This window comes from Plecotus auritus (genome assembly GCF_963455305.1).
Source record: "Plecotus auritus genome assembly, chromosome: 7".
Classification (NCBI taxonomy): Eukaryota; Metazoa; Chordata; class Mammalia; order Chiroptera; family Vespertilionidae; genus Plecotus; species Plecotus auritus.
Genome location: NC_137774.1, coordinates 4,376,634 through 4,395,574, shown reverse-complemented (window position 1 = coordinate 4,395,574; position 18,941 = coordinate 4,376,634). Strand labels below are relative to the sequence as shown.

The 18,941-nt window shown below is 59.6% G+C and overlaps 1 protein-coding gene across 6 annotated transcripts; it reads left to right on the top strand.

Moving 5' to 3' along the window:
- Positions 1-446: 446 nt before the first annotated feature.
- Positions 447-17,804, top strand: GPRC5C (G protein-coupled receptor class C group 5 member C). Of its 6 annotated transcripts, none has more exons than XM_080682660.1 (5): positions 709-841; positions 8,199-9,284; positions 11,575-11,669; positions 13,810-13,959; positions 15,639-17,804. In XM_080682660.1, exons 2-5 carry the CDS (start codon positions 8,231-8,233, stop codon positions 15,669-15,671), a joined length of 1,332 nt encoding a protein of 443 aa, XP_080538786.1. In that variant the 5' UTR covers positions 709-841; positions 8,199-8,230; the 3' UTR covers positions 15,672-17,804. The 6 variants fall into 6 exon arrangements, with proteins under 6 accessions (XP_080538789.1, XP_080538786.1, XP_080538787.1 ...); XM_080682658.1 differs by lacking the exon at positions 709-841 and adding an exon at positions 1,288-1,689; XM_080682659.1 differs by lacking the exon at positions 709-841 and adding an exon at positions 1,756-2,075.
- Positions 17,805-18,941: the final 1,137 nt, after the last annotated feature.

Here is an 18,941-nt window from a genome sequence, read left to right as displayed (position 1 = left end):
GGGGGTGAAGTTAAGGCACGGAATTGCGCTCTTCCGCTTCATATTTCAAAGAACTGAAAGAATTCCATCATCTCCCAGCCCAGCCTGCGAGGACAAGGCACAGGAAGGGAGACAGGGCTCTAGGAAACCCGGGCTCCACCGACAGCCCCTGCCGCTAAGCAAACACTCCCTCCCCGAGTCCGAATCGGCGGTGCGCGCGCGAAGGGGAGGCGCGGCCGGAGGTTTATCGCTCGGGCAGCTCGGGGTGATTCACGGAGTTAGACTCCTGGTTGTCATAGATTGAAGCTGCCAAACAAACAGCCTGGGAGGTTCCCCTCCCCCACCTGGCCACCCCCTAAAGCCCGAGACCAGCTGCCACCCCTCCTCCCCGCTGCGCCCGTTCCCGCCCCCCCTTTCCACCCCCCTCCCCTCCTCCCCGGGCGCTCCAGGCAGAGCAAACACGCCCCGCCACCCGCAGGCTCCGACCGCGCGCCTCGGGCGATCCCCCAGGCAACTAGCGTCACGAGACCCAGCACCCGGGAGACCCAGCGCCCTGCCCTCCCTCCATGTCCCCTGGGCCCCGGCCAGGCCCAACCACCTCTCCCTTCCCGGTGCGCCGCGGCCCCGCCGGGCCTCCCGAGCGCGCTAACTAGGCCCCCGCTGGGCGCCCGCGACAGCTCAGCCCACCTCGCGCGGAGCCCGCAGCCTCGGGGGAAGGCAGGCAGCCGGAAAATCTCTTGTTTACTGGGCCGGGGAGGTCCCAGCCTGGATTCGCTTCCTCAATTCTGCGGTTCCCTTTCTACGGGTTCCTGAAGGGGAAAGGGTGGCCACCCGCTGATCCACCCCGGAGCAGGGAGTGGAGGTAGGGCGTGGAGAGGGCCGAGGGTACCCGAACTCGTGGAAAAGTCCCTGGGCGATGGGAAGGGCAGGACTCGGAGGGCCGACGCGCGCGCAGCGCCGAGTCCTCCCGGGCCAGGTTAAACACTGCACCTAGGGGGAACAGAAGCAGAAGGCTAATTAGGACAAGTCGGCACAGGGAACGGGGACGCGGGGAGAGGAGCGCGCGCTCAGAGTTGGCCCGGAGTCTGGGCTGGTCCCTGGAAACCCAGGCGCGGGTTAGTTGGGGTTTGAGGCAAAGTTTGCTCACGGTCCCGAGTGGTTCTGAGCTCGCCCCCCCCTTTAGGGGCGCGCACAGTGGTGTTCCCACGCACACTTGGTGGCCCAGGTGTTGGGGAAGAACCGAGTACGCAAGAGGCGGACACTCGGTGTGGTGCGTCCACGTGTGCAAGCTCGGGGAGGGGAGGGGGCACAGAAGGCGTGACAAAGGCGGACTTTGTGTCTGAGTGTGCGGCTCGCTCCAGCCCGGAGCGGCGAGCTGTGTCTGGCGAGTGTCTCACGGGAGACCCAGGACGAAGGCGACAGAGGCTAGGTGTCCACTACAGAGAGACGCACCAGGGTGGCCCCAGGACGTGTCTGGGAACGCGCTCTGATACTGCGGGGAGGGAGAGCCCACTCGCGAGGTGCGCTGGGCTACACCCCAAACCGCTTTCTGGAGAGACAGCGCCGAGTCCAGAAACCGAGTGCGCGTGAGTGTGCGCGCGCCCGCGTGCGGGGGGCGTGGCGGTAAACAGCAACAACCCACTGGCAAGCTCCGCCAGAAACTCCGACCTCCCTCCCGGGCCGGAAAGTGCGACTCGCCGGAGCCTGGAGGTGAGTCGCTGGGGGAGGGCTGCGCGGGCTTTGTTACAGTGTAAACCGATTGCACATACCTGGGGCTGTGCTCGCCCGATAAGCGCCTGAATGGAGATGATGTCACGGTAATGCAGGCGCCGGCCCACCCTCGCCGAGAGAAAGGAGCCGAGCCTGGGGAGAGGCCAGCGTGAGAGCGAGCGGCCAAGCTTGGCCAACACAGCCCCCGTCCGGGGAGAGGCAGGCCCCCGAGCCCCGAGCTCCCGCCCCGGCCCAGGCACCCTCAGCCAGGGCTGGGCCTGGCCCCGCGCCCTGCACCGCGTCCCTCCCACCTCCGCCCGCGCCTTGCCTGGGGCTGGAGTTGGCCCCAAACCCCGCGCCGGAGCCGGGCCGGCGGCGCGTCCCAGGTAAGGGCTGCTGCCTTCGTTCTGCCCTCCCCTCGGCCGCCCGGAAGAGTCGGTTTGGGCCGGAGGGGAGTGGACGGGGGCAGAGAACCCGGGGGCGGAGGACGCCGCTCCAACCCCGCTGGGTCGCAGAAACTTTCCAAACCTGCTAGGGACTGGGGGTGGGGGAACCCCGGCGCGGCGGCTCCGAGCGGGAGGCGGCGGGGAGAACTCCACAATTAGGATCTCCGAGGTGTGCCCCCCTCCAGCCCCACTCCCTCTCTTCGAGTCTACAGTCCACAGCGACTTGTGGGCGGGTGTCCTTTCCTCTGCCCGCTACGGCGCACGGGAGGGCAGGTTTCTGAGGCCAGAGGAAATGGGGAGAGCCCGGCTGCCCTGCTTCTGCTCCGAGGTTCAGGGGAGCGTCGCTGCGGACCCCATGGCGGGGAGGGAGTGAAGAGGGGAGCACTCAGTCTTGCTGCGCGAAGTTTGGGATTTCAGACGATCCAAGAGCCTCTACTTCTGGCAGCGTGGCTTCCAGATCCCTTCCCTACCCCCACCGTCAATGGCTTTTTCAGGGCCCTTTCCAGCCTCCGAGGCTGAGGAGCGCCCCTCCATCCCCAGGCCCCGTCCCTTAAGAATTCCACAGTGCGGACCCTAAAGCAGGGTGTTTGCTCCTGGAGGCCATCCCCCACCCCCTGGAGCCTGTGTGTGTGGCTGGGGGTGGGGGTGGGTGGGAGTGCTATTGGGGGTGGGGCACATTCCAGAGTGACATTTCCAGAACAGACCTTTGGATTGGGGACTTCCAAGTTTCAGAACGCTCTGGAATTTTGGCCCAAGTGCACACCCGTGTGGAGGTCTCCGCTGGGGTTCCAGGAAATCCCCCCAAATCCTCCCTCACCCTCCCCCCCACACATTCACTCACTCACACACCTGGACACTGAGGTAGCTCCTCACAGGCACCTGGAGAGGAAGGAGGGTGGATGGGAGAAGGGGAGGAGGTGGGAGGGCTGTCAGTGGGTCCATCCATCTCTCCTGTGGCTGCTGAGTGGCGGCAGGCTAGGGGAGGAGGGAGGATGCTCTGGGCACTCCTGGGGGAGCCTAGGTGCCTCTGGGAGGGCACTCTAAGGGTCACGGCCTTCTTGGGAGGAAACCTGGCCGAGGTCTGTATCTCTGTGTACTCCTGAGCCTGGGAGACAGATGGGGCTCGGGATGTGAAGCATGGGGTGCTCTTTTGGGGGTGGCTCTCAGGCCTTTATGTGAACTGAGGGCGAAGGGGAGGAAGTTGGTTGCTTGGAAAAGTGGGAAGGCGTGGCATCCTTGCTGGGCGAAGCCAGTCGGGGCTGGCTGGGCCCTGAACCCACTGGCCCTCCGGAGGCCTCTGCTCCCCCAAGAGGGAAAGCGGGCAGAAGGGGATTCTGGAACTGGGTTGGGCGGCGTGGCTGAGCCTGGGGAGAGGCTGGTTTCAGAGGTGATTAAAGGTATTTATTTGTATGGCTGATTGCAGGGAGCTCATGAAGCAAAGGGGCCCTTTGGCCTAGAAAAGAATCTGAGGCTGGGGCCGGGTTGCAGCCGAGATGTGGGGGAAACTCGGGAGGTAGCGGGAGGGTCAGCTCCTGGGTCCCACCGAGAACCTCGAACCCCGAGAGGAAGGAGGCGGGGCTGCGAGGGAAGTGGGCAGAGTCTGTCCAGTGAGTGATTTTCAAGTGCCTGGCGTTCCGTGTGCCTTGCTCGCGACCCTCAGACCTCGGAGCCTGGTAGGGGAGACGTGTGCACACACGATTCTAACCCTCGGGTCTCAGACGACTCAGCCTCGCAGAGCAGGCTCGAGGGACCGGTGGGAGGGAGAGTCTCCAGGCAGAGCTGGGTCCGTTTCATTGAAGTCCGTTCCCCCTTCATCATCTTAAGGGTGGCACCCGCTGACTGGCTGAATCTGGAGGTCAGACTCTTCTGAGTTACCTTCACCAAGTCTCCTGCTGGCTTGCAGGGGTTGCTGTCCCGGGCAGTGGACAAGAGCCGGGTCCACCTGCCCCAATTTTCCCACCCGAGTCAGTGCATTCTTGTCTCCCCACTTGCCCTTCCGTTTGCCAGGGAGTCGGAGAAATGAGACCTATCAGGGCAGGGAAGATTAGTTCCCTCTGGGGTTGGTAAGTTTCAAGGCAGCATGTTACCTGGATGGGGGAGGCGGGGCGCATTCCTGTTTCCTTCCCTGGAAATTCCCCTGTTGGTGGGGCCGCCGAGGGGGAGACTTACATACCCTGACCCTGGGGTACAGGCAGTGTGGATCTAAGGGCAGGATGAATCGAGAAGGAGTGGCCTATAAGGGTCCCCGGGCTAAATGAGACGTGGTGTGGCCCTGTTATAAAGATGTGGCTGTTGTCAGACTTGAACTTGTAGCATAGGCTTAGCATCCTTCCTCCCACATCCAACCAGGCCTCAGATTTCATTTTGGAAAGGATCTCTCGGATCTACCCATTCCGGCTTACCCTGGGTCTTGATCTTTCAACCGGATGAACGTGTCCTCAGCCAATCGATTGTCTGTGCTGTGTGCCAGACTCAACTCCTGAAGCACAACCCTGGTTACGCCCCCATCCTGCAACGAAACAGCCTTCAGCGGCTCCCGCGTGCCGCTAGAATAATGCTCCAAACCCTTCCCTGTAGCATTTCTCCTCTGACTTCCGCTAGCAACTTAGCTCACGCGTGGTGAGCTTGGTGGAAGGCCTCCATTCTGCCTTTTCTGGCCCCTGGGCTGGAAGAGCTTCCTTCTCGGTGTTTCTGTAGTGCCTTTCTCTCTCAGACGTCCTCAAACTACGGCCCGCGGGCCACATGCGGCCGGCCGAGGACATGTATCCGGCCCGCCGGGTGCCGCTGCCTGTCCTGCTTAGCAGCCGACGCGTCCCGGGTCCGCAGTGCGCATAGGAATTTGTTCAGAGTTGTTTTTTTTAAGCTATAGTCCGGCCCTCCAACGGTCTGAGGGACAGTGAACTGGCCCCCTGTTTAAAAAGTTGGAGGACTGCCCTGACCGGTTTGGCTCAGTGGATAGAGCGTCGGCCTGTGGACTCAAGGGTCCCAGGTTCGATTCCGGTCAAGGGCATGTACCTTGGTTGCAGGCACATCCCCAGTAGGGGGTGTGCAGGAGGCAGCTGATTGATGTTTCTCTCTCATCAATGTTTCTAACTCTCTCTCCCTCTCCCTTCTTCTCTGTAAAAAATCAATAAAATATATTAAAAAAAAAAAAGTTGGAGGACCCCTGGGTAACATCCTTTGTGTGGCACTTACCTTATTCTTCACTGTGTAATTTTCTTGTAGATCTGTCTTATCTCTCCTGTTAGATTTTTTTTTTCATTTTTATAAGAGTTTATTTGAGCCAAACTGATCTCAAATGCTGTCTCCTATTAGCTCTTTAAATACCATCAAGTCCGGGACTGTGTTTGCTCCTCTTTGCACTTCCCAACGCCCCGAGAACAACTGGGCCCTGTCCCCTAGGTCAGTGGTCGGCAAACGCATCAGTCAACAGAGCCGCAGTTTGCCAACCACTGCCCTAGGTGTATGGTCCGTGTTTGCAGCCTGGAATCATTGTCTGTCCTAAACCCGGACGGGAAGAGGCGGGTGGGATGAATGAGAAGCCCTTGAAGATGTGCAGATGCCGGGAGGCTAAGTCTGGGTGGCCGTTCTCAGGGTGCAGTTCCACATCTCCCAACTGTACCCCAAGTCCTGGCTGCCTTGCTGTGAGCCAGAGATGCCCAAGATGGGGCTGAGTGCTTAGGATCCTGTAGTGCAGCATGACACCGTGAAGTACCTCCTGGAGCGGTTCAGCATGTCTCCTTACCCCTCAGCCCTTCCTGACTCCCGTCTCCTTCCCATGCTTGTAAATACAGTGTGTGCTTTCTTGATCTAAGATTACACACAGTCTCCGGCAAAAGATTATTGAAGTCACGACGTAGGGGAAACCTGCTTTTACATTGGAAGCCAGGAGAAGTAACAGTTATTTAGGAAAAAAAAAAAGATAGAAAAATTCACACAGAATGTTAATTTATGAAGAGTGGAGGGGCGGTCACTTCTTAATACACCTGGAACTAACATAATGTTGTATGTCAACTGTAATTGAAAAATAATTTAATTAAAAAAGAGTTAATGGGAAAAGCAAGCTTAATTGAACGATGACGAGGTAGCTGAGAAGGCGGAGATGCCTAAAATATCTTTAAGGGGCACGTGGGATATCTTAAGGGTTGTTGAAAATGGATGATCTGGATTATGTCAGTTTCACTTAATTTATGAATTTTCTTTTCCCCGACAGTAGCAGTGTCCTTCCACTTAATTTTGGAGAGACAATTTATATTGACTGAGATTTAGGATCTTTTGTTTCCTTTTAGAAATTAAGGAACCAGGAATGGTGAAAATATAAGGGTGTAAACCTCTCCCCGCCCCCCTCCCCTCTTTTCCTATCTCCCCCACCCCCAAAATGGGAAGAGAGGTGGTGGGGAGGATAGAGTTGGATCATGCCATTCCCCTGCCAGCCACTAGTGGTCACTGTCAGCCCAGGAAAGCTCGGTTGCTGTCTTTCTGGAGAGTTCCTGGGCCCAAGGGGTGTGAGGAAGAGGCAGGGTTATCACTGGTATTTGCACACAGAATACCTTTCAGTGTGGAGCACCTGAGTTGCATAGAATTTCGGGATTTATAACTTACATTTTAGAGCATTTACGTTTTCTGTTCTCCAAGTACATGTAAAGCCTTTGATGGGAAGACTCATTGATTTGGTCTTTAATTTCTCTTAACCTCCACATTCTGTACTTCCACTTCATACAGTAAAAATCCAGTTGCCATTGAGAGCAGGAGCTTGGCTTCCTTTGGTAAAGCTGCAGCCCAGAATGGCCAAATGAGCGGCTAGGATAATAAGTTTGCTTCCTGGTGTGAATAAAAGACGTTTTTCTTGCTTTTAGTTGCAGTGTTTTGGAGTTTTCCATTATAGATTCATTCCTTTGGGTTCTACATTGCCCTTGCCTGGTTCTTGCCTTTAAAACGTTAGCGCCTATTCATAGGAGAAGTTTCACATTAAGTCATTAACTCCCTCGCTGGGAAATTACTTTATCCTGACGCTTACGCACTTGAGCTACACAAAGAACTTTGGATTCTGAAGAGAGGCTTTGGCTCTAAAAGTGGGAGCGTGAAGGGCAGAAAAGGGAAGTGGGAGGGAGAGATCAAGGGGAAGTGCTGATAAATACAACTTTTTACTCTCTTCACTTTTTTTTTTCTTCTCTCCCCTTTTTCTGGCTGCAAGTTAGGCCTGTCACAGGGGCATGTGAAATACTTGTTGAATGAATGGACGATGGACTCAGTGAACTTAGGACTGATTCGCCATGGGCTCCGGCATCCCGTAGGGTTCAGGGGCATGGTATCTGGCCTGCTGAACGCTGGAGTTCCAGAGTAAGGGAGGAAGTGCTGAATGGGTGGCATGCTTGTTTTTTTTTTTGTTTGTTTTTTTTAATATATTTTATTGATTTTTTTACAGAGAGGAAGGAAGAGTGATAGATAGTCAGAAACATCGATGAGAGAGAAACATCGATCAGCTGCCTCTTTTTTAAAAAATATATCTTATTGATATTTTACAGAGGAAGGGAGAGGGAATAGAGAGCTAGAAACATCGATGAGAGAGAAACATCCATCAGCTGCCTCCTGCACACCTCCTACTGGGGATGTGCCTGCAACCAAGTTACATGCCCTTGACCAGAATCGAACCCGGGACCTTTCAGTCCGCAGGCCGACGCTCTATCCACTGAGCTAAACCGGTTTTGGCTTGGTTTTGATTTGTTCATAAACCCCTGCCCCCCCCCCCCCCCCCCCGCCCCAGCTGCAAGAACTCAGGGGATATTTAGATCCACACTATGGGGGGTAGGACCAGAAAATGCAATGACAGTTCCTTCCTCTTCCCTGAGTAGGAATGACAGACGGGCTTCATTTCGTTTGCCTCTCTGGTCAGTTGGCATGCCTTCCAGGAGTTCTGTGTTAAGAAGGATTCTGAAGCCCCGGGGGACACTCTCCTGATCAACGTGCACTGTCTGCCCTGGTTCAGGCTCCGGGAAGCAGCCACCCGTGTCGGCGGCTGACTTCGGGGAGGACTGATGGTGCCTTTTCTCCCTCTGTCTTTAGGGACCCCGCGGGAGCCTGGCCTGGGAGCCAGGATGGCCGTCCACAGAGCCTCGCTGACATGCCTGGGACTGCTTGTCTTCCTGTTCCCGGGGGCGCAGGCCCAGAACCGAGCCCCGCCCGGCTGCAGCCCGGACCTCAACCCCCTCTACTACAACCTGTGTGACCGCTCCGGGGCGTGGGGCATCATCTTGGAGGCCGTGGCTGGGGCGGGCGTGGTCACCACCTTTGTCCTCACCATCGTCCTTGTGGCCAGCCTGCCCTTCGTGCAGGACGTCAAGAAGCGCGGCCTTTTGGGGACCCAGGTGTTCTTCCTGCTGGGGACCCTGGGCCTCTTCTGCCTCGTGTTCGCCTGCGTGGTGAAGCCCGACTTCTCCACCTGCGCCTCTCGGCGGTTCCTCTTCGGGGTCCTGTTCGCCATCTGCTTCTCCTGCCTGGTGGCCCACGTGTTTGCCCTCAACTTCCTGGCCCGAAAGAACCACGGGCCGCGGGGCTGGGTGGTCTTCGCCGTGGCTCTGCTGCTCACCCTGGTGGAGGTGATCATCAACACCGAGTGGCTCATCATCACGCTGGTCCGGGCCGTGGGCGAGGACGGCGCCCTGCTGGGCAACGGCAGCGCGGGCGGGGCCGCCGCCTCCCCCTGCGACATCGCCAACATGGACTTCGTCATGGCGCTCATCTACGTCATGCTGCTGCTGCTGGGCGCCTTCGCGGGGGCCTGGCCTGCCCTGTGCGGCCGCTTCAAGCGCTGGCGGAAGCACGGGGTCTTCGTGCTGCTCACCACCGCCACCTCCATCGCCATCTGGGTGGTGTGGATCGTCATGTACACCTACGGCAACCGGCAGCGCAACAGACCCGCCTGGGACGACCCCACGCTGGCCATCGCCCTCGCCGCCAACGCCTGGGCCTTTGTCCTCTTCTACGTCATCCCTGAGGTGTCCCAGGTGACCAAGGCCAGCCCGGAGCAGAGCTACCAGGGAGACCTGTACCCCACCCGGGGCGTGGGCTACGAGACCATCCTGAAAGAGCAGAAGGGCCAGAGCATGTTTGTGGAGAACAAGGCGTTTTCCATGGACGAGCCGGCCTCGGGTAGGTCCTGGGGGCCTCCTGGCCCTTGTTCTTCCGCGTTGTTCACTGCAGGACAGGGGGCTGGGCTGGAGCCAGGTCCCTGAGGGTTATCCGTGGTGTTCTGCCTTAAACTCCCTTAGTTCCATTTCTTGAAAAAAAAAATTTTTTTTTTTTACTACAGTCAGTGTAACTCATGAATATAGTTTCACTGTAAAATCTCAAACGTTACAGAGAATCAAAATTTCTCCCATTTCCCCAATCCCTTCCCGTTCATCCCCAGAGCTGACAGTTGGTTGGTATGTTCGCTGCACGTGCCTCAGTTTCCTCACCTGTAAAGTGGGGATGATAGTAGATCGTGGTCCAGAGGATTCTGATGGGAGCTCATTAATGCGCAGCGGGCCTGGCACTCGGAGGGGCGCTGGGAGCACGAGCCATCAGCAGGGCGTGTTACTGTTGTTTGTTTCTTATCATCATTATCCCTCCGGAACTTGTTTTTCTATTATGTACCTCCCCCTAGGCATCCTGGCTTCCTTTAAAAGTCTTGTCAGTTGATTTTCTCCTTTTTTAAAAAAAATATATTTTATTGATATTTTACAGAGAGGAAGGGAGAGGGATAGAGAGTTAGAAACATCGATGGGAGAGAAACATCGATCAGCTGCCTCCTGCACACCTCCTACTGGGGATGTGCCCGCAACCAAGGTACATGCCCTTGACCGGAATCGAACGCGGGACCTTTCAGTCCGCAGGCCGACGCTCTATCCACTGAGCCAAACCGGTTTCGGCTGATTTTCTCCTTTTTTAAAAAAATTATATTTTACTGATATTTTACAGAGAGGAAGGGAGAGGGATAGAGAGTTAGAAACATCGATGAGAGAGAAACATCGATCAGCTGCCTCTTGCACACCTCCCACTGGGGATGTGCCTGCAACCAAGGTACATGCCCTTCACCGGAATCGAACCTGGGACCCCTCAGTCCGCAGGCCGACGCTCTATCCACTGAGCCAAACCAGTTTCAGCGATTTTCTCCTTTTTAATAAAAGCACTCACGCCCCACAGCAGTCTAAAGCAGCACCCGCTGTCCCGCGGCTGCTCCCCCAGCTCCTGCCCAGGCTCTGCTAATGGGACAGGCTTTCCTGGCAGAGCCCAGCTCTGGGTGGTCCGGGTGCCCGGTGGTGGAAGAGGCGGGTAGGGGAGTGAAGCTTTGAAACCTGTGCGTCCCCTCCCTGGGAGCAGCTTGGGAAGCAGGAGTGGGATGGCCATTCTCCAGGGGACTTGGCCAGAGGAGCGCCCAGCTCCCGCAAGGAGTCCTCTCCGGCATTTGTACACGGGGAGGACCACGAGCCTTCGGGAGCGCCTTTCTCCATGGGTCCTAGGCCAGCACCTCGCGCTTTCTCGGCCCGTGTGTTTATCGGGGCCAAACGCTCCCAGCCTTTGTCCTCTCAGGGCAAACGTTTCTGGGGCTGTGAGGGTTTCTTTCCCTTTATTTATTTATTTTTTTCTCCAAATGGAAAAATCAATCATCGCGTGAGCCCTGCACTTAGAGGCGCTCTGTGGCTGTGGTCCCTCCGAGCTGCGGGGCCATTGGCCTGCGGCAGACAGACAGACAGACAGACGTCCGCGGGGCCTGCCTCCAGGCCCAGCCCGTCTTGGGCCGGGGCTGGTCAGCAGGTTTCCTGAGACACCTGATGGCGCCCGGCGGGTGGAAGAGGTCGGGAAGCCAGCTCCCCGCGGGAGGCTCTGGGGAAGTGTTCCTGCCGCTGAAAATAGTCCTGGAGCCGGGCCCAGGGGCCGAGGGACAGGATGTGCGTGCGGTCCCCCTGGGGGGCTCTGGGCTGTGGGTCGCGGGGAGTCTGTTCCCAGCTCTGGAGTCTGGGGCTGCGGGGTCTCTGCCGTCTTTACCCCAGCGCCTGGCAGCTGGCCGGCTGCCGCCGAGGCCCGAGCTGGAGGCTGGCCATTTCGGAAGGCGGCCGAAGGCCCGTGTGCCCTCGTGGCCGCTGCCCTGGAGGCAGATGGCGATGTGAAGGTTGCTGACAGGAGCTGTTTTCTGAACTGACCGGGAAGGGGGCGTCCCCACACTGCAGGAAAGGCCGAGGGGAAGGCCAGCATCCTCATGGCTCCTGTGCATCCGAACAAAGGGGTGTTGGCTTCCGGAGGGGCCCCCACACCTACAGTCTCACCCCCAGCCAGGCTCCCTCCTGGGTTAGACGTTCCCCCCCGGGAAGCCTAGCCCCTCTCGCCGTCCCCGGAGCCTCGCTCTCGGTTGGGGAAGGGAGCTAAGAGCCCAGCCTTCAAACCTCTCCTGTCCTTGCAGCCAAGAGACCGGTGTCGCCGTACAGTGGGTACAACGGGCAGCTGCTGACCAGTGTGTACCAGCCCACCGAGATGGCCCTGATGCACAAAGGCCCGGTGAGTGGGGTCCCCGAGTCCCCATGACCCTGCGGAAAGCCCCGCAGCCCAGCCTCTGTGGGCGGGCGGAGGGCCGTGCGGCCGTGTGGGGTGAGGTGCAGGGGGGTAGGGAGGAGGCAGGTGCCTCAGCCTCGGGGAACCCAGAGCCCCGGCTCCTGGTGCCTTTTCCTGGAGTCAATGCATCCACCGCCTTCAGTTTTATTGCGATGGGACCTGCCCGGCCCGTGGCATCGGGGTGTCACACGCTGAACTGGGGCTGCGGGCTGTGGAGAACGCTGTGCAGGCTCTCTGAGCTGGTGGGAGCTGCCAGCCTCACCCTCAGAAGCTTGGGAGGGAGCGAGGAGGGCCTCGGCCCGCCCGCCGGGGGTCATTCTTGGGGACCAGGTCTGGGTAGGTGTTTACACTCCCACCACAGCTGCCTCCGGAGAGGCCCCTCCCCCGCCGGCAGGCAGGCAGCCGCTCTCAGCCTCGCACCTCCCCTGGGTTCTGGAACAGATGCTCCCTGAGCCCTGGGGGGGGTGGGGGGGTGGGAACAGGAAGACGGTGGGTCAGATTCACTCGCTCCATATATGTTCCTGCTCCCGGCTGGCAGATGCGACGGGAGAGGTCGGCGACCCGCCTTGGCAGGAGGCTGGGAACAGGAAGGAGGGAGGTCAGCAGGGTGGCGTTCTCACCCCTCCCGCCGGGAGCCTGGGTGAAGCTAGCTCTGAAACTCCCAACCCGGCCCTTCGGTCTCCCTAAGCCCGACCCTGCGGCCGCCCGGAGCCCCGATGGGCAAAGGAGTTTCCAAACACGAGCAGAGTCTGCTGGGCCGCAGGGTGCCCACGCGTGCCACCCTCCTTGCCGAGGGGGGTGGGATCTGGACTGACAGGTGATTCTCACAGTGTGGCCCGCAGGCCTTTGGCACCACCAGCACCTGGGATCTTGCTTAAAACGCAAATTGGGTGGGGCCGGTGCTGTGATGCATCCAATGGTTAGCATCTCCTCAGGGACATCACCCTGATGCATGATGGGAGTAACCACCTGTAGAAATATGCAAACCCTACTCATCAGGGCTTCCTCCCTTCCCGCCGTATTAGGGTTAGGGTTAGGATTAGGGTTAGGGTCCTCCAACCCCCTCGTGGCACCCTCCCCCACATCATAGCCCCCCGTTGTTAAACATTAGCCAGCCACCCACCCACCACCAGGTGTGGGTGAGGTTTAAACCGCCCAGGTGACTCTGACGCTCACCCAGGTTTGAGAACGCCCATGGAGATATTTCAGGAGCTACTAGGGCCGTGGTCGGCAAACTGCGGCTCGCGAGCCACATGCGGCTCTTTGGCCCCTTGAGTGTGGCTCTTCCACAAAATACCACGGCCTGGGCGAGTCTATTTTGAAGAAGTGGCATTAGAAGAAGTTTAAGTTTAAAAAATTTGGCTCTCCAAAGAAATTTCAGTCGTTGAACTGTTGATATTTGAGTTTGACCGGTTGATATTTGATATTCTCTGTTGACGAATGAGTTTGCCGACCACTGTACTAGGGGATGGGGCGCTGGAGACCACCAGGTGGGCAACTCGGGGCCCTGGAGCCGCTGGGAGCTGGGGCGCTCAGGACCCTCTGCACCCCTCAGCCGTGTCTCCCCCACACAAGGACAGGCCTGCTGCAGCTCGAACCAGGTTCCGGGCAGCTAATTTGGGTCTGACGTCTCCAAAACTTAACAATACTCACACCCAAAAGCATTTGGGATTTAAGCCTCCAGTCAGGCAGGCCAGCCCAGACTTCTAGAGGAGAACTGTGTGGGCACAGCCAGGGCCTGGCACACCAGCAACTGTAATGCCGTTGGGGGTTGGAGGGCCAATGGGGGGACGCGGGTAAGAGTCTTGGAGGAAGGGAAGCTGCGAGCTCCAGATAGGTGACAGCAGCCCAGCGTGGGAAGAGGCTCCTTCTGAAGGGGCAGCCGAGCGGAGCCCCGGGAGCACCTTGGGGCCTCCATCCCTGGCCCAGACGCTGGGCCCTCTGCAGGGAGAGATAAGGGGCTGGAGGTCAGAGGTCGGCCCCTCCAGGCTGCCGCTGGGGCCTGGCTGGGGGTGGGGAAGGGGAGCCGGCAGGCCCCGCCTACAGGAAGCGGTGTGTTTGTGAGACCACCTGCTCTTCCTTCCAGGCCGAGGGACCCTACGACGTCATCCTTCCACGGGCCACCGCCAACAGCCAGGTGATGGGCAGTGCCAACTCCACCCTGCGGGCTGAAGACATGTACGCGGCTCAGAGCCACCAGGCAGCCATGGCTCCGAAAGATGACAAGAACTCTCAGGTCTTTAGAAACCCCTACGTGTGGGACTGACTCGGCGCCAGGAGGCGGCGGGCCGATGCGGGGAGGGCCCTGGGGACCTGGCCTGGGCCGGGGACTGCCCGGGGGCCCCTGGGCCCTCCTGCACCCCGTGCCCCTCGATGGCTCAGGGCAGCTTGTGCCTCAGCTGTGAGGCCCTGCCTGGTGGCCAGGGTTTCGTGGTGTCCCAGGTGCCCCTGCCCACTCCTCAGTGTTTGTGGAGTCGAGAAGCCGCCCCCGGCTTCATGCCAGGGTCCCCTCCCGGGGTCACGCTCCAGCCAAATAGTGTTTTTCTTGGGGGGGTTGGCCTCGCAGCACCTGCATTCTCTGGAGTCTTTGGAGAGATTCCTGCAACCTCGAGAGATGTCACAGGCTCTGCCCCGGGCCTTGCTCCTCCGTGAGGAACAAGGTGCCTAATAAATAAACACGTTCTTTCTGCTTTGTTAACGCTTCCTCTGGGAATGTCGTTTCTGACCCAGCTCTGGGTTCCCGATGAACCGCTCCCCCTCGGCCCACGGGCGGCTCCTCCCGCCTCCTCCCTCCAAACCCAGCTCACGGGACAGCTGCCGTGGTCTGTAGCTGACACCTCCTCGCAGGGAAGGATCCGTCCGCTGAGCCTGTGCCCTTGCCGTGGGGGCTCTCAGTGAACTGGGCCAGCTCCCCTCAGTGAACTGGGGGCTAGTCCATCCTCTGAGCTCGTCTGGAATCAGACAGCTTTCCTCCGGGTCCCCCTCCACTGGCCGTACGCGGGGACCGAGCAGGGAGGTGGGCCCACCAGCAGGCACCCTGCAGAGGGTGCTTGTAAGGGAGGCGCATGCCAGGGGAGACGGGCTACCTTCAGCCGCTCAGTGGGGACGGGGGTCCAGGTCCTTTAGGGCACAGGTGGAGCCTCACTCTGCTCCGTGCTCGTAGGCCACTTGGCCAGCTGGGTTCACCAGGTGGAAAGGGTGGGGCCACGTTCTGGATGGTTTCACCCCTGGGCAGGAATTATTCAAGTGCCCCTTTGCTCAGGCCTCTACGGTAAAGCCCTCCGCACCAGCTCCCTGGCACCCGCGTGGCTGCCCCCAGAGGCGGGCAGGGCATTCTCCTTTCCAGAGTCCAGATCCCAGAACTGTTACCTCTTTAGGGTTTGACGGGGCCGTAGGAGAAAGTTGGGGGTTAGCTGTCCTGCCCCCTCCTGAGGTCAGCAAACTGACCCAGAGGACCTGCACAGCCTCCCCAGGACACGGCCTCCCCAGGACACGGCCTCCCCAGGACACGGCCTTTCCAGGACCAGGCAGGCTTTCTCCGGACCCTGATGTCCAGCGGCCCTGGGACCGCCAGCCCGCCCAGAGGCCGGGGTATAGCCAAGCGGCAGTATCCTGACCCTTGGACACGGGTCACGGCCTCGCGAGGGGGCTGCCAAGCCCTCCCCTCCCAGGCCTGGGAATGTCTCTCCCCGACGAGCCAGAAGCTATTTTCTGACACCGGTTGTAGGAAAAAAATGTCCTGCTGGGAGGGAGAGAAAGGTGGCCGGAAGAGAGGAACGGACCTCCGCCCGAGCCTGTCCTGTGTCAGCCTGCACCAGCCCCCCGGGGACGCCCAACGCTTTTTTTAGTAAAAAGCAGCGCTTGGGCCCCGAGCAGTGGGGCCCCTTTGACGGTGGTTCTTTCTGGTTACTTTAGGCCCAGTCCCCGCAAACTAGAACGAGATGGTAGCTGCCCTGTGGCCTGGACTGCACGCCGTCCTCATGTCCTCGGTCCTCTGTCCTGGCTGGGAGGGCCCGGAGGCCTCTGATCTGGAGCAGTGGACCAAGTGTGTGTGTGTGTGTTGTGGGGGGGGTGAGGGGGGCGCTGTGAAACCTGAGGCTTAGGGCTGGGGCTCGAGGGCCACCCGCTACCTGCCGTGCCCAGCCTCTCCTGGTCCCCAAGTGACTGAGGCCACAAGGAGCTGTCTGCAGACCAGCCTGCCTCCATCCCCCTCGTGGCACCCTCCCCCACATCACAGCCCGTGTCCTCATGCGGTGGCTCTGCGGGGCCACCCTCACGTGCCCCGGTCTGCACACTGTGGGCCTCCCTGGCCATCTCGCTGGTGTCCAGCTTGTCCCTCTGCACCCCGGTGAATCGAGGCGGAGCTCTGTGAGTCTTCGGAGCCACACCCTGGCGGGAGCTGCCCCTAGCCTTTCTCACCGGGGCCATCACCCAGGGAACCATGGAAGGCCGCGAGCTGGGACAGGGCTCGTTCCAGGCCTGGACAGCGGCACCTCTTCGTGGCCTGAGGGCCCTGGACCTGAGCCGCGGCGGGCGGTGCTTCACTCCGCGCCCCTCTGCACGCGACCCACCTTCCTCACCTTCGATGAACGGGGTTCCGTAGAGACACAAGATGGGGCGGGGGCTGCATTCTCGGGGACGAGCTGACAGTCCTGGGCCGCGCGGACGGGGGTCTAGGCCTCTTCCAAGACAGACCTGTGGGACTGGGGGAGGCCCCTCAGATAGGTGGCCTCTGGGGCTGAACACTGCCATTTCCTGGTGGGCAGGGGAAAGGTGCCTACCTCACCTCGGGCACCCCAGTGTGCTGGTGCTGCACTCTTCACCCAGGATGCCCAGAGGGTCCTGACGCCCCCCGGGGAAGTGGGGACCTCTGCGGGGCCCGCGTGACGCTGGCACCAAGGACGAGGTGCACGGCTCCAGATTTGTGGGGGCCTCTGTAGCATCGTCTCCCTGGCCTTGTCCTGCTCTCTGGTACCAGCAGGCTCGTCCAAGAGGGGCCTCCCCAGGTGTGCCCCAGGTGCAGTTCTCACCCCAGCATCACCTCTGGGGCCATGTGAGGGAGGACCAGAGCAGCCGAGGTGAGTTGGGTTATGCGAAACCTCGCCCTGCAGTCAGGCCCACGGCTCCAGTGCTGCCCTCTGCTGCCTGCCCTGTGCCTTGTCCCCGGAGTCTCTCCAGAGAGGCCTTGGGGGAGCAGGCCCAGTAGATGAGAGTAGAGCTGTCCCCCAAGTGTGATAGCACCCCCCCACCACCACCACCATTTACCATCCGTTGTACGGAGCTGTCAGTTCCAAGAATGGAGTTTAACTTCCCTCTGGGGGAAGAGAAGGGGGAGCTCTGTACCTCAGACTTGTCCCGATCTAGGTCAGTGGCCCCAGGATCCCTTACAGTGAACAAAGGGACGGTCCTGCTTTTTGAGGTGATGGTATCACGTGAGCCCTAAGCCGTGCCAGGCGGCCAGGGGTAGCAGCCTGCCGTGAATGTGGGTTTGTTCTTAGTCCGAGTCCCCTGGAGGCCTGCGGGGAGGCGCGGGGAGGGGTGCAGCCCGCCTGGACGCAGGCACACCCCTGGCTGAGAGGAGAAGGTAGCGAAGTGGTCCAGCTGCATCGCAGACAAGCCTGGGAGGGAAGGACGCCCGCATAGGCCCGAACCCACCGCAGGCCGGCACCTGGGGGCATCTCACAGCCACTGTCAAACTCCAGCTCAAAGCGGAGTCGTTTGGACTTTCGTAACCTGCTCGGAATTAAATGACCTTATTCCTCTCGGTTTGTGAGGAATTGCTACCAGCAATCCCTGTGTGTTCATTAAGAACTGTTCTGGGCTTTCTTAACAATATATATTTTTTTTAGCTGAAACCGGTTTGGCTCAGTGGATAGAGCGTCGGCCTGCGGACTGAAAGGTCCCGGGTTCGATTCCAGTCAAGGGCATGTACCTTGGTTGCAGGCACATCCCCAGTGGGAGGTGTGCAGGAGGCAGCTGATCGATGTTTCTCTCTCATCGATGTTTCTAACTCTCTATCCCTCTCCCTTCCTCTCTGTAAAAAATCAATAAAATATATTTTAAAAAAACACACAAGCATTTAAATATATATATATATGTTTTTAGCTTCCTCCTTGCCTCCTAGACCAAGAAAGGATGTTTGATTCCAAGTAACTTTTTTCTTGGTTGGGAATTGATTCTAAGAGGGGAAACCAGGTCTCCCAAACGGGCCCGGCCCCAGACGGGTGTCCCCTCACCCAGCCAACACGCAAGGCCTGGGAATGTAGGGGTGGGACACAAGGGGGAGGGGGGGCTTTATCTGAGTCCTGCTGCGGCCTGGCGCGCTGGGGGGAGGGGCACTGCTGGGTGAAATACTGGCTCCTGGGAAGGCGTCCTGGGGCCAGGGGTTACCTCCCAGGGGTCAGGAGGACCTGCCGAGTGCCGCTCCCAGGACTTGGTTAGACACGTGGCTCCCACACTCAGTTCAGGGACCTTCCCAGCCCATAGAGGAGCCTGAGATTGATGGGTTAAGTGACTGGCCTGTGGTCACGCAGCTAGTAAGGGTCCATCAGCCCTCACCCCCCTCTCACCAAGCCTGATCACTCAGTCTAGCCCCGGGGGACGGGATGTGCTGGGTCCCCCGAGTGCTGGTGACCAGAAGGTTTCCTGTCTGCCGTCTGCACCGGGCCCCTCTGGAAGCTGCGGCGCTGGCTCACAGCAGCCCATGAATTATTGAGCACCTGCACCCGCCGGTAATGGTCTGACCTCATCCTCCTTGGGCTCCGGGCGCCTCTGACCTCTGTTTCCTTGAGAGGATGCTGCTGGGACCGTGGGGCTGCAGATCCCACTGTGGGGTGCGGGGTGCGGGCAATGGAGGAGGGGACACCAGCACTCTCAGGAGAGGTGGGGGCCAGAGACCCCGCTGCCTTTGTGACGGGAGGCAGCTCTGCCGGGGAGAGAACGGGCTTAGCGGTCAGCCGGCTGCAATGTGGCTCTCGCCCTCGCTCCCGGCTCTGTGACCCGGGGCAGCTCTCTGGACCCTCAGTCTCCGCATCTGCGCAATGGAAGTCACAGGGAGTGTTCTGGCCCCTCAAGGTCACTCCCAAAGGTCACGCCACGGCGGGGCATCGGGAGCTGGCTGCCCTGGGCTTCCTGCCAGACACGCTGGCCTCCAGGTCGGATCGCACCCGTTTCTGCCACCTTCCCTGTCCTCTGCGCCCCCTGACGAGCCAGGTCCCA